This window comes from Chinchilla lanigera, unplaced genomic scaffold, assembly GCF_000276665.1.
Source record: "Chinchilla lanigera isolate Chin_1 unplaced genomic scaffold, ChiLan1.0 scaffold00128, whole genome shotgun sequence".
NCBI classification, from domain to species: Eukaryota; Metazoa; Chordata; class Mammalia; order Rodentia; family Chinchillidae; genus Chinchilla; species Chinchilla lanigera.
The window spans coordinates 4177505-4193363 of record NW_004955529.1 but is presented as its reverse complement, the minus strand read 5'-3'; the positions used below and the strand labels follow the sequence as shown (position 1 = coordinate 4193363).

At 33.4% G+C, this 15859-nt stretch overlaps 1 protein-coding gene across 3 annotated transcripts in view; it reads left to right on the top strand.

Moving 5' to 3' along the window:
* Window positions 1-15859, top strand: part of Pof1b (premature ovarian failure, 1B) — an 86797-nt gene that overhangs the window by 31179 nt on the left and 39759 nt on the right. For all 3 annotated transcript variants that reach the window (XM_013507536.1, XM_013507535.1, XM_005410090.2), the window contains one exon: window positions 9055-9237. In XM_013507536.1, coding sequence (XP_013362990.1) covers window positions 9055-9237 — 183 coding nt within the window. The remainder of the gene's footprint in view (window positions 1-9054; window positions 9238-15859) is intronic.

The window sequence follows — 15859 nt, the reverse complement described above, 5'->3', positions numbered from 1 at the left end:
AATCAGATAAATAATGCTTTGAAAAACTTATTGCATCAGTATAAAATTTTGAATTATGATAACTTTAATAGAGTTGAAATACCATTCAATTTTTAAGGACCACTGGAAAACAAACAAACAAACAAACAAAAAAGCAATATATTTCCTGGCTCCTAACAGGCCTTGGGGAAAGTTTCTTGGGCTGGGGATTTAGCTCAGCAGCAAAGTGCCTGCCTGGCAAGCACAAGGGCATGAGTTCAATACCTGGTACAGAAAGAAAAACAAAACAAAACAGATTTTAGGGCTGGGGATTTAGCTCAGCGGCAAAGCAACTGCCTGGCAAGCACAAGGTCATGAGTTCAGTTCCCGGTACCGGAGAAAAACCAAAAAACCAAAAAAAAAAAAAAAAACCAACAAAAAAAATCAAGGACCAAGCAAGGCCACCATGGATTATTAGTATGTCAATGTGGCTGCAGCTCTTCCTTCCATCTTTAATACTTTCATATTCATTTTGTAATGTAAAATATTACCGTCTGTATTTCTCTAAAAGGGAAACTAATGTTAAGATATATGAAGTCAGTCAGGTGTGGTGGCACATGCCTAAAACTCTAGCACTTGAGAGGCTGAGGCAGTAAGATCACTGTGAGTTCGAGGCCAGGCTGAACTACGCAGCAAGACCTTGTTTTGGTCTTTGTTGTTGTTATGTTATTGTTTTTCTCCCTCTAAAATAAAAAAAGGAAAATGAGAAAAAAATGGTAGAATGTGTACTTTGTGCATATATCTTAACATATTGTATATTTTATTTTAAAGTGATTCTGATCTCACAAAATAATAATTTAAAACATAATTTTATCTTGGTTGTTCAATATAAATGAACTTTAAATGAATGATATATATGAAAAGATATGTAAAACAATGTATATTCTGAAAGGTTTAGAAAACTAAAGCTGCAAGTCACATTCCAAACTTCTATGACGCTCAATGGAGAAAGCAAGTACAGAGTACGAAATCACAGCAGGGCTGTGGTAATTACATAGCATCTCGAGCCCAAAGTCCTTTATGCAATTGTTTTTGGAACCAGCAGAGGGTTTACATTGTTCTGCTTGATTCATACAAGCATTCCAAGCCCAGTTAAATTATGAGATTCTTTCTTAGACATTTTTGAATTAGGGTAATATATCTGTTTTATAGGAATTTTATAACAAGGTATCACAAACTGGGTGGTTTAAAGCAGAAAGAAATTATTGTCTCATAGTTCTGGAAGCCAGAAATATGATACCATTGTGTGGGAAGGGCCATGGGAAGTGCCAGGGAATATGCTTTTACGCCTGGCTCCTAGGTTTTGACAGCAGATATTCCTCATCTTGTAGATGAACCACTCCAAATTTTGTCTTCACGTAGAATCTTCCATATGCACTTTCACATTGACTTTCCTCTATGTATGGCTACCTGTGCCCAAATTTTTCATTTTTTATAAAGATGCCAGTCATTTTGATTAGGGCCCATTTTAAAGACCTCATTTTAACTTGACTATCTCTCTAAAGAACCCATTTCCAAATGCAGGCACATTCTAAATTACTGGGGATTGGAATGTCAACATACCTTGAAGGTAGGCAACAGTTCTACCCATAAAGAGATAAAGAACATCAAATCAATGAATAACAAAATGTTTCTCACATACAAATAAAACTGACTGAAATGTATTATATTTTCCTTTTTTAAACTTCTTAGCATGAGAACATATTTTTATAAGCACTTATGGGAAGTAGTTACCAGATTTTTAAGAACTATCATATTATTACTTACTTGATCACAGTAAAAATGAAAGGAAACAAATTTTCAAAATTATAAATATTCAAATCTCAAAGACTGTGATTTTCTAAGAAAACAATATAGTCTAAAGAGGTGATATGACATATATTGACTATATATCTTGCAGAGAAGCACCAAAATATTTCTGGACATTATGGTACAAGTTCATCAAATGTGTCTTTTCTTCCAGAGGATGTTTTCCTTAAGTAGTTGAATTGTAATATTTTATGTTTATCCAATTGAGTGCTAAAATAATAAGATTTACCCATTTTACATAGTAAGGAATATTTGAAATAGTATATCATTTCATGATGAATCCAGTCTCTTGTTTGAAAAAGAATAAAGAGCTTTACTTTTTTCTTTTTGAAATTTTTAGTAGTGCATGTTTGTGATATACAGTAATTACATTCATCATGGTTAGTTGTTATATATAAATAGCTCATTATGATCATTTTTACTTTCTATGCTGCCCAGGCCTTCCTTCTCCTTCCTTCACCAGATCCACTCTCCATCTTCATAAAGTCTACCTCCTCGTTTCTTAACATGTATCTTTTTTTTAACTTATTTATATATTGAGTCTCATATTAGAGAAACCATGTAATATTTAACTTTTAGGGTCTGAAATATTTCACATAGTATTATGGTCTCAAAGATCTATCCATTTTCCTCCAGATGACTCAAATTTACCCCTCTTTGTGTCTGAGTAGTTCTCCATTGTGTGTGCATACATTATATATATATATATATATATATATATATACATACATATATATATATTCACCTTTTCTTTATCCATTCATCTGTTGATGGACATATAACCTGCTTTCATTATTTAACTATTATGAATTGTGCTACTATGCACAACTATGCAAAGTATGCATGTGTCACTACAATATGATGATGTTAGCTCTTTGGTAATGATATCCAGAAGAGCTATAGCTGGATCAAATGGAATTTCTACTTTTCAGGGGGTTTTTTGAGAATCTTCATACTGATTTCCACAGTCGTCACACTAGTTTACATTTCCCACATAATGTAGAAGGGTTCCTTTGTCACCAAAACATCACCAGCACTTGTTTTCTGGGTCCTTAATAATAACCATTCTTACTAGAGTAGAGTAGAATCTCCATGTTGCTTTCATTTGCATTTCTCAAATGGCCAAATATACTGAAAAGTCTTTCTTGTACTCACTGGCCACTTGGACTGGTTCTTTTGTGATGGGGCTATTAATTTCATTTGCCTATTTTTATTGGGTTTTTCATTTCAAGGGGACTAATTTTTTATTGTTTTTATATGTTCTGCATCTTAGTTCTCTGTCAGTAGAGTAGCTGATATTTTTGTTTCTGTTCTGTAGGTTCTATTTTTAATTTGTGGGTTATTTATTTTGCTGCAAAGAAACGTTTTAGTTTGGTACAATCACATTTATTTCTTCTTGGTATTATGTCTAGTGCAATTGGGGTTCTGTTCAAGAAGTCCTTAGCTATGCTTCTGTCTTCAAGAGTTTTATCAATTTTTCTTTTAGGAAATTTATTTTTTCTATTTTTCTATCTATGTCTTTGAACCTTTTTCTTTTGATTTTAGTAGAGAGGGAGAGATGTGGATCAGAATTCATTCTTTTGTACTTGAATAACCAATTTTTCCATCAGCATTTGTTAAAGAGGCTACCTTTTCTTCAGCATACATTATTGGCCCCTTTGTTAAAAATCAAACAGCTGAAGGTAATTTGGTTATTTGTGCATCCTCTATTCTATGCCAGTGGTCAACATTTCTCTTTTTGTGTAAGTACCATGCTGTTTTACTACTGTGGCTTTGTATTATAATTGAGTCTGGGATTGTAATGACTACTGCTTTGTTCTCATTGTTCAGGATTGCTTTGACTATTCTGGTTCTCTTCTGGTTCCATGTAAATTGTAAAGTCTTTTTCCTGCTTCACTGAAAAATACCAATGAAATTTTGGATGGAATTACATTAATATTATATATCATTGTTTCTAACATGGCCATTTTGAGAATATTTTGCTCCATATCCAAGAACAATGTACACCTTTTCACTTTCTAATGTCCTGTTCCATTTCTTTTTTCAGAGCAATTTGGTTCTTATTATAGAGGTATTTTACTTTGGGGATTGTATTAATTCCTAACTATATAATTCTTTGAATCTATTGTGAATGGGATTGTTTTCTTCATTTCTTTGTCAGTGGGCTCATTCTTTCTATATAGGCACTCTATTGAATTTTGTTTGTGTATGTTGTATCCTACCACTTTGATAAATTTATTATTATTTATAAGAGTTTCTCATGAAAATTTTTAGATTTCCTATATAAATGATCATGTCATATGCAGATAATGATAGTTTCACTTCAACTTTTCCTATTCAAACCTTTTTCTTTCTTTTGCCTAATTGCTCTAGCTAAAATTTTGAGTACTATATTTAAAAGGAGAGGTGAGAATAGAATTCTTGTATTATTCTTCCTTTTAGAGGAACTTCTTTCATACTTTTTCCTATTTAGTATGAGGTTGGCAGTGGGTTTGTCATAAATGACTTTTATCAGCTTATAATAAGACCATTTATATATATTTTGATCAAGGATTTTTATCCTGAATTGATGTTTCATTTTTTCAAAGATATTTCTGCATCTATTGAGATGATCATATGGTATTTGGCCTTCTGTTTCTGTGGTGTAGTTCATTAATTGATTTACATGTATGTGCTACATCAATTGATTTACATGTGTCATTCTTACGTCCTTGGGATGAAAACAAGATGATCATGATGTATGATATTTTTAATGATTTGTTGTACTCTTTTAGCAAGTATCTGGTTGAGGATTTTTGCATCTGTGTTCATTAAGAGACTTGACCTATATTTTGTTGTTGTTGTTGAGTCCTTGTCCAGTTTTGGTATCAGGGTAATGCTGCCTTTCAAGGATGGATTTTGTAGTTGCCTTTCTCTTTCAATTTCATGGAAGAGTTTGAGGAGTACTGACATTAGTTCTGCCCTGAAGTTTTGATAAAATTCTGTATTGAATCTGTCAAGTCCTGAGATTTTCTTAGTTTGTAGGGTTTTTATTTTTGCCTCAATTTCATTGCTTATTATTGGTCTACTCAGGGTTTTTGTGTCTTCTTTGTTCTATTTTGATAATTCACATTGTATAGTAATTTATTCTATTTTCTAGGATCTTCAATTTATTGGAATATAAATTTTTGATGTAGTTTCTTATACCCTTTTGGGTTTTGGTAATGTCCATTGTGATTTCATGTCTTTCATTTTAATTTAATTGATATGAGCCTTTTCTTTCTTTTAGCAAGCTCACCTAAGGGTTTATCAATTATATTTATCCTTTTGAAGAAGTCAATCTTAGATTCTTTGTTGTTTGTATTGTTATTTTTAGTCTTAATTTCATAAATACTGCTTTGATATTTATAATTTCTTTTTTTAACAAGTATTGAATTGTTCTCATTTTCTATGACTTTGAGATGCATCATTAGCTTATTTATTGGGGATTACTGTATTTTTCTAATGTGAGTATTCCTCTTAGAACTGCTTTCCATGTCCCATAGGATTTAGTATGTTGTACTGCAGCTGTCATTTGGTTTTAGGAATATTGTAATTTCTTCTGTACTCAACTGTATATTCAAGGGTGTATTATTTTCCATGTGTTTTCATAATTTGTGTGGTTTCTTTTGTTGTTGATTTCTAGTTTTATTGCACTATGATCTGATATTAAGCATTAGGCTATTTCAGTTGTTTTGTATTTAATTACACATGATTTATGGCCTAAGATGTAGTCTGTTTTGGAGAAAGCTCTATGTGTTGCTGGGAAAAATGTGTATTCTGTTGTGGTTGGATAAAATACTCTGTTATGTTTATTTTTTTGATGGTATGGTTCAACTCTGACATTTCTTTGTTGATATTTTATCTGATGAACTTATTTGTATAAATGGGGTATTGAAGTCTCCAACCATGATTGTGTTGATGGTTTTCTGACATTTTAGGTCAGGTATTACTTTATAAAACTTGGTTTGTCAGCATTTGGTGTTAACGTATTCACAATTTTTATCTCTTCCTGGTGAACTGTTCACTTTAATCATGTGTGGTGATTTTCATCTCCTCCGAGCGGTTTTGGCTCATTCTCCACTTTTTTTAATACAGGATAGCTGCTCCTACTTGCTAATGGCCTCCTGTTGCATGAAGTGTCTTTTTCCATTCTTTCATTTTTAGTCTATGCTTTTCTTTATTAATGTTGCAGGTAACACATAGTTGGGTTTTGACTTTGATCCAATCTGTCAGTCTGTGTCTTTTGATTAGATAATTAAGACCACATTTAGAGTTGCTACTGAAAAATATCATTGAATCACCTCATTGCATTATTTTTCTGTTCACAATACCTTTATTTTGCTTAACTACCCTTTTGCTTAACTGCTCAACTCTATTAGATATTTTCTTTTGGTGTTATTGGACTCATTGACTCTGTCTAGGATTCTTTCTGTAAAGTTTCTTTAGTTGTCATGAATTTGTTAAGTTATACTTTGCCATGGAAAGCATTTATTTCTCTCTCAGTTTTGAAAGACAATTTTCCACAATATGTTAATCTGAATTGAATGTTGTTTTATTTTAGTCCTTAAAAATCTGCTGTCTGGTTGTAAAGGATGAGGGAAGGTAAAAGGGAAGAAAAAGATCAAAAAGAGGGAAACGAGATAAAGCAGATAATAACAAATGAAAGCAAATAGGTAGAACTTTGTTGATATTATTTTTATATCTGGTAGCGAGGAGGTTTGAGAGAATATTTTCCAGGATGTGAAAAACAATGAGAGAACAAAGTGTGGTTGAAGATTGAGGGAAGCTGTGAGAAGGTCAAAACCAGTTACTATGTTGATATAAAAGAAAGGAAAAACACACATACAAAAACACAAAAGTAGAGTCCTTTCAGTCTCACAGTATTTCAATCAGAATTCAGCCTATGTGCTCTTCCACTTATTGCATAAGTGGAGAGACTTTGATTGGGTAGGGGAGGGGTGTCCAGACTGACCACTAAGCTTGCATCCTTTCCTCTGGAGACAGTGCTTTGCTTCGTTTCAGTCTAGCTTCTATGGGCGTGGCTGGCCCAAAAGATCTTTGTTAATTCATATTTTCTAGAAATAAAAAAAAATAAATATTCTGCACATTATATTATCACTAAGCATATGGAACAACTAAAGATCTCCTTTAATAGAACACTGCTACTCCTTGCTCTTATTTGAATATTCACTTGATTATACACACCTTTTCTCATTAATGAAGATATTTTGTAATAAAAAAGAAGAGATAATGCATTCATCTCCCCCAAAACTGTACAAAAGTTGTGAGTATCATAGGGGTAGTTTCCAAACCTGAAAATAACTTATTGTAAACTCACTTGTAAAGTGGATTATATCTGAAGAGTCTACAAGTAATAATCCCCCAAATTGATTCTATCATCTTTATATGCTTCCAAAGGTAATTTCTATTTATAAAATGTGCTTCTTTATATATTTTTATTTCTTTCAAAATATTTTTCTATACAGGAAATGGTAATTTGTATATAGAGTAAGAATTTTCATATATAACAATAATATTAAAAAGAATAAAAATGAAAATAATTAAAAATAAGCTTCATTTGTACCTTTTTTACCTACTTTCTCATCCCAGAGGTAGACACTCTTCAACGTTTATTGGTCTACACATATAAAAGCACTTCTATATATTTGTAATTATGTGTGTATATTCTTTTACAAGTTACTCCACAGGGAGAATACTATATTCATTCTTCTGCACTTTGGTTGTTCCATTAAATATAGCCTTAAAATTGTTTCATTTAACAAATTAAAATATGAAGTACTTTACTATTTTAACATTGGTCAAATTTTTACAATCCGATAGAATTGAATTTATACTTTCAAAGTTGATTATAGGTGCATGAATATAGCATTAAGACTATTTTCTATGTGAAAATAGGCTTCTAGAAGCCTCTTGTCAATATAGAGGAATAACATACTATTCAAGTATACAGGAATCCTCAGAACTGAAATAACAGTTGCCCTTTGTTAGTTTGTGCTGTATATTCAATAGAGAAAAGCAATGACATATAACAGGTAGTTAGGAAAGGTGTAGTTTAAAAACAACAAATTCCAGAATAGTCTGAGGTCCTGTAGATTCAATCTAATATCCAGAAGAAACTAGTAGTTATGAACTCTAGTAAAATTCTGCAATTTATTAGCTGTGAGGTAAAATAAATCATGTTTCTCTGGAAAACTGTTGTTTGTTTCCCACGTTTAAAATTACTGGGGTCAATGATAAAGTTGCTGATGATAACAATGGTTATATAATCATGAGAATTAGTAATAGTAATAAAGGTCTATTACCAATCTATTGTATACTATGCAATTTGCAGATATTGCATTTACTCCTCTCAACAAACCAATAAAACCTATACTGTGTCTAATTTTACAAAGGGAAGTGAGGCTTATAAAGGATTTTATACACACACACATATACATGCACAGACACAATTTTCTCAGGATCAAAGAACAAGTGGTATAATTAGAGTTAGAATGCAGAATCCATGTTTTCTAGATCTGTAGCAACAATCATTGGTTTACAATCTTTCTCTTAAGTTCATGCTGTATTCTCATTAGCACAAGAACTCTTCCCCTCCCCATGTCTCTAATATGCCTCCTGACATTGAAATTCACTACATTATATTATTTCCCAATTTTATATTTGCCTATACTGTCTGTAGTATAGTATTATCATATATTTAGATACTAAAGTACCTGTTGAAACATCAAAGATTAATCAATATTCATTGTAGCTGTAGTGTTAAGATTAACTGGAGTATTAATTTAATCCAAACATGCACTACCCTGACCTCTGTAGATAAATATTTATTTATTTATTTATTTATTTATTTTTTGGCGGGGCGGGGTTTTCTCCGGTACCGGGAACCGAACTCACGACCTTGCGCTTGCCAGGCAGGCGCTTTTGCCACTGAGCTAAATCCCCAGCCCCTGTAGATAAATATTTAGATGGGCACAGATGCCTGGTCAAATGAAGAAAGAATTCCATGCAAATTTTGCCAATGAAATAATATGAAAAATAACATACCACTAATCAAAGTTACAAACTCTGGGATTTGAATTATTATGTGAAAGAACACATAGAATTTTTAATAATATATTTAGTTGTTTTTCTCGATTAGCATTATTTATTCCCAATGCTTATGTGTGACGTGTGAATGTATTTCAGGAATGCTACCCTCAGGTTCACTGTGTTCATCACATTGTCCAGCAGCCCCCGATCACCCACTCTTCACACTGTCAACAATTCCATTCTAATCAACAAATCAAAAGCATTACAGAAAGTGATTCAACTTCTACAAACATTGGAAATGAACTTTGCCATGGTGGATCGAACCAGATACATGAGCAGGTAAGATCAGTTGATTCTCTCTCAAAGTAAAATAACATTCTTGAACTCTTCTCACACCACTATACAAGTACTTATATTTTTTACTCTTTTTTTACTCTCTATAGTGCCTACTGCACAATATACATTGCTTTTTGGCACTGATGGCCTTTTAATTTTTGCAATTTTAATTTCGTATTAGTACATTACATTTTCATCAAAATAATTGCGAGTTACACCACTGGTATTTGCATTTAGTTATAGCATTTTTAAAGTAAATACTTTCTTCTCAAGGCAAAACAACTCATATTCAATAATACATTAAATTTATATGGGAACATATGATTGTATTAATGTATATACATAACTTTCAGCTGATCCTCAGTTCTAAAATGAGCCCAGCCAGGTATGGCATGCATGCCTGTAATCCCAGAATTCAGGAGGCGGAAGCAGGAGGATCACTGCCAGTTCAAGGCCAGCCTGGGCTACAAAGTGAGTTTAAGACCAGCCTGAACTGCATAGTGAAACCCTTTCTCAAATGAAACCTTTACAAATAAAATAAAATGAGCCCCAAAATGCTACAACATAAGATATTTTCATAAAGTATGGTACTTAAATGAATAATGAATTGGAAATGACAGCACCTAAGATTATTATAACGGTAATATTTTATAAGCTAGTAATGATTTCATGTATATCTTATTTGAGAATATGTCACACTAATTCAAGTCAAAATATGCTTATTTATTATTATATACTCAATAAAATAGAAACTAACACTTAGTTGCTAAGGAGAAATCTCCTGGGATAAAAAAAATCTTCAGTGAATAGTTTATGTTATGAAGACTTTGGAATCTTATAAACAACTGCTATTCAAGTGTTAAAGAAAAAAAAATCTTGTATCTGATAAATCCAGCATTCATAATTGGAACAGCAGAGCATCAAGTATCATTTGTGTTTTCCCATACCTTAAATAGCTCTCTTTCATAGGCAAATTTTACTAGAAAAAAAAGAATGAGAAAAAATAAAGATGCAATCTTCAGATATAAGAACTTGAACTGCTTAATATGAAATATAATGAGATTATTTCTAAAGACTGAGACTTTCAAAATATATACTTTTGCCATATTGATCAAAAGGACTATAAATGATTTTTAAAATCCATGTTTTTCAATCTAAAATAAAAGGTTATATGTAATTGTCTTACTTTTGTATGCCTCTGAGTGCGTTTCTTCTTATTAGCCTCTAGAATAATTCTAAAACACAATCCAAAGTTTAATTTCTTACATTAAAAGGATTGGTAATGACTATAAAAGAAATGTTTCATTAGATTAAATTTCTGAAATTGTCACTTTCATAGATCACCATTGCTTGAATATCAGCAATTTCAAATTGTTTAATCCTTAACTTTGTCTTAGTTTCCTCTAGTAGGGGAAAATGACAAGCACATAAATATAATGCAAAGAAAACTTGTCTGTCACAAAAAAGGTATAAAGCCATACTTTGGACACAGAGGAGAGAATTTAATTACATCTGGAAGATCAAAGAAGGGTTTTTGATGTTATGGTTTAGATCTAAAATGTTTCCCCCAAAGTGTCATGGATTCAGAAGTTGGGCTTTTGGATGGCAATTTGATTGTGCAATAAAATACTCCATTGATGAATCCATAGCTCAATGTACTATTGGGCTTGATTGAAAGAGGTAAGTCACTGGGAGCATGGCATTGAATGATATATTCTTGTCCCTGATCTTTCCACTCTCTAAGTCCTGGCTTCCATAGCTTGAGCCACTTTTCCACACCAGGCCCTTCTGCTGTCCAATTTGTGCTTTGGAACCTCCCGGATATTGATGGAACGCTCTGAAACTCTGAGCCGAATAAATCTCTCCTTTTTTAAATTGCAAGTGTCAGGCTCTTTGTCCTAGTGATGGGAAAGCTATTACAGTTGAGAAGTTGGGAATTGAAAAGTGGTCATTATTTCCACATACGGGGAAATCATAAGCACAAAACCATAGATTTGGAAAAGTACGGTTTTGGTTTCTGAAATAGTGTTTTGGTTTTTCATAATATGGAAGACATATGATAAGCAGATACTATAGTATGCCATAGTGTTAACACAATACATGAAGGATAGTTCATGAGAATCTTAAGTGTTAATTTTATTTCATTTTATTTTATTTATTTATTTTTGTCTTTTTTGAGACAGGGTCTCACTGTGCAGTTCAGGCTGGCCTTGAGCTCACTTTGTAGCCCAGGCTGGTCTTGAGCATGCAACGATCCTCTTGCCTCAGCCTTCCAAGTGCTGGGATTACAGGTGTACGCCACGAGACCTGGCTAATGGGTGAAGGTTATTGAGTAGGAAAATACTGACAGATGTACTTTATAAAATTAATCTTAGTAGCTTTGTGCAAGATAGCCTAGCATGTTTATTATTTTTTCTAAAAATATTGTTATGCTTATTGTTCAGATAAATAGATTGAGGTGTTAAGTGGTTATTGCAAAGCCATACATGGTTACCTCCTGACAGAGGCAGATAGTTTCTTCTTGAGTTTGAGTTAGTTACTCGGAGATTTCTTGATGAGGAATATAAACATTAGTGGAGCAGTGGGTTAAGAAGAGTCTGACACTGGGAAGTTATTGGTCATACAATAGAAAGTGGAGTAGTTTTAATATAAGAAAATATGTATTCCAATCCTACTTATGTTCCCATTAAGCTATGTGATTTTAATAATACTAAGCACTTCTGTAACATCCTCATTTATAAAATTTGAGTATCAATGTTTATTTCACAGTGTAAAGACTAAACAAAATTTTTGCTGAAAATTTTTCATGAACTACAAGGTCCACAACATGAAAAAATATGTCATGGGGAAAGTCTTGTAAAGAGAATAAAATGTAAACAAAATAGTAATAGTAGGAGTGGTGTGAGGGACAATTATCAGAAATAGGAAAAATAGCACAGTATTAGTAATTTTCTTTAGCAGCAATAGAATGTTATGATATGATTTAAATAATAATAAATCTAATATCTTTGAGTAGAAAATATTATCTACTTAGAAAGTGAACAGAGTTGGGTAACATGTAACTTTCTATCTTACTATATACAGTGCATTTTGAGATTCCTATGTACCTTTGTTAAAGGCTGAAATACCTTTTGTTTAGATATAATTTTTTTGCTTTTTCAGTATTTTATCAAAAGTATGAGGTATACAGAGCCAGCAGTGGACAAAGGAGAGCAGGGAGAGAGTTCTTTAATCTGGACTCCTCATTGCCTACATGTCCTCTGTACTGTGACAAGTGGGTGGAAGAAACTGTTTAAGGGGTAATAGTGCAAATGTAAGTCAGGCTCTTCCAAAACTAAATGTTGCAGGTTTTTAAACTTTAAACTTAAAGTTGTAATTTGGAGGTAGCATGGGAAAGTGGAAAAGACCAAAGCTTTCAATCAATTATGTGAGTTTATAAAACATAATTCTGTTGAGTTGCATCATCTGAAGCAATAAACTGAGTTAATATCAATGTAGTATTCTACAATGGGGAAAGAACTGTACTTAAACATACAATGTATCATACAAGAGGATGATTAAATGAGATGTACCATATAAACTACCTAACTTAAACCCAGCATGATGGCACACATCTATAAATCCCAGCACTCGGAAGCTGAGGCAAGAGGATCGCTATGTGTTCGAGGCCAGCATGGGCTACTTACAAAGTGAGTTGAAGGCCAGTTTGAACTGTGGGATGAAACCCTGTCTGAAAACGACAAAAACAAAACAAAAAACAAAAAGACTACCCACCTCAGGGCCCAGCACATAGTTGATGCTCAAACAAATGTAGGGTTCTTGACCTTTCTCCCCCAACCTCAGGCCCCAGTTGTTTCAAAACATCAATATAAGAAATTGATTCTATTTTAATGCTATATTTTTGTCATGGTAGGGACCCAATCCAGGACCTTATCTATGGGAACAGGGTGCTGTACCACTAAGCTACATGTTCAACTCCCTGATACTATTTTTTGATAAAACTATATTGCATTTCAAATGCTTTCCACATATCACTTCTCAGCCTTTTGGCTAAGATCAAGTGTAGTAAAATGCTTTCCACAAAGCTAAAGGCATCAAATTTTGTAAAATCTGGTATCCAAAAGCCAGACTTCAGAATAGCTTTAAATAGCTAATGTATGTATGTTTTCCTTGGTCACCCATAACAATATCCCTTTAGGTTGATTCAAAATATCTCCAGTCACATATCCTTTCCTAGGGAGATTATGAATATAATGATGTGGTCATTTGCCGCCATAAGTAAGGAATGGATATTTTCACAGATATTAGTGACAGGGAAAAGCTCAGATGAACTTATTTTACATGTTGCCATGCAGATGGTGCTTATATGAAAGAATCACAGAAGTGTTTATATTGTATGTGTAGCTATCTTCCACTAGGATTGAGGCCTCCAAGCAACTTTTTGGAATCGTTGAAAGTTCAGAAGGGAATGGTCGTGCTCACTTCAGTAGAACTTTTGCCAGTGGAAAAACACTCCAAGTTGGAATGTAATGCCTTTCCTCCATCAGTTAAACATTCAGTTTTGTCATCATCATTATAGCATAATTCTTAGTATCAGGTGCTATTTCTGGCAGATCTACAGGAAATTTGTTAAAATTTTTATTTTACATGAGTCATAGTGATAGAATTCAGTGACTGGTTAGATCAATAAACTCAGCACTCTTACTAGCATGTGACTCAAATGTTTATATTCATTGCCTTCAGTATTCCTTTTTTTTTAAAAAAAAAAAAGAGCAGAATATATTTACTGAGGGAAAGAAAGCTTCTGTCCAAGAGAGGGACAGAAGGGGGCCCGAGTGGGTTGCCAAGGACCTTGCTCTTCCCAGGGACTTTATAGAGCAAAACCACGAGGTGAGGCAGGTCCCAGATAGGGGGAAAATGGGAAATTACAAGGTGGGCATGAGGTGGGACAAAACTATGGTCAGCCAATAAGATTACAAATACAATTGTTCAGGTAAAATTGAGTAAACTGGAATCAAATAAGGAAGTGAGTCACTAGCAAGCAGGCATGAATACGGAACAGGGGCTTTTCCTGTAGGGGGTTGGGCTAGTGACTCTTTGGCTTTTTGAAGGTGGTTGCTACCTATTTAGAATATCAATCCCTGATGTTTACACCTAGGGATGTATGTGGGTACATTTGTTTAGTCCTTTGTCTTGAGGCCTGGCCCACAGCAAATATATCTCCATTTTCAAAGTATCTTGTCTTTCATGTTGGCTTTGAGGGCCTGGCCCTGTCTGACTGCCTATAATATTTTTATATAACTCAGCTGCCTATAACATTTCCCCCTCTGAAGAAGTAACCCAAACTGACATAAGGGAGTAACAGGGAATTACGACTCTGGCTTCTTCAGGCTGAAAGGGGTCATAGTTGTTGATCAGCAGTCAGAGATACTCTGCAGAGGGTCTATCTAAAGGCTCTCTATAGACACAAGACGTTTTTATCTTGGGTAGGCATATAGCTTTAAATCTGGAGGAGACAAAGCCAAAGGAACAATTAAGTATGCATGGGCCAAATGATAAGATCAACAGGATTATTATAAATATAGTCAACAAAGATTTCCAAGAGGAGCGGGTAATGGCCTCCCATAGAGGGGGTAAGGTCCAGGGATTTTTAGAATCTGACATATCATTGATCTGTTGCCTAATATCTTGAATAGCCATTGAGAAATTAGCAGAGGGATCACCTCTGCTTTCAGTTATCCTATTATTGAAACTTATTCCTAGTATTCATTTTGTGTACATTTCTTTCCCTCCTATCCTTCTCAAAAACTTAATTCATACCTGTGTGGGGCCCATCATTTGCCAACACCACCTTGTTTGTCTCCTGCAACCTCCTGCGATGCTACCTTTTTAAACTTTTGTTTAATGGCAAATTTGCCTTTGTTTTAAAAATTACTTACTTGATCTTTTTAAAATTAACTTCTAACTTTTACATCAAAATAATACATGTACATAGCTTAAAACAGTAAATAGTATTCAGCAGCATATAAATAGCAATTCCCTGTCCCAACCTTCTTTACCACCCAAAGCTTATCCCCAGAGGCATCCATTTTCTACTCTCGGCTTTGTCTTCTGGCATTTACTTCCATATAGCTAAATAACATGCATACATTTATGCTGCTATTTCTTGATTTATCAATATTCTATTATTGTCTATTGATATTTCTGGTATATAAAGTTTTAGTTTTATTAATCCTTTTTACTTTTATTAATCCTCCTGCTTTCTTCCCTTCCACCATACCAGTATAGTTAAATCTATTTCTTTACACTAAATGAATATTCAGCGCTTATGTTATTATTGCTATGAAAACAGTATTCACTACCTTGTCAATTTGCGTATTGTTCTGCTTCTTCAAATTTTCTTTCTTGCTAGAGTTCATAGTTCCCCAATTTTTTACATGGTATTCTGTGAATGTATCACTAATGATTTTCTCAGTACAGTGTTACACACAGTCAAATGTTGTGTTGTTTGTTGATCAACAATCTGTCATTAACCTTCCACTCCCCTTACAACTCTGCAATCCATTCACACTATTCTTTTTTTTTTTTTTTTTTTTTTGGGTTTTTTTTTTTTGGTTTTTCTCCG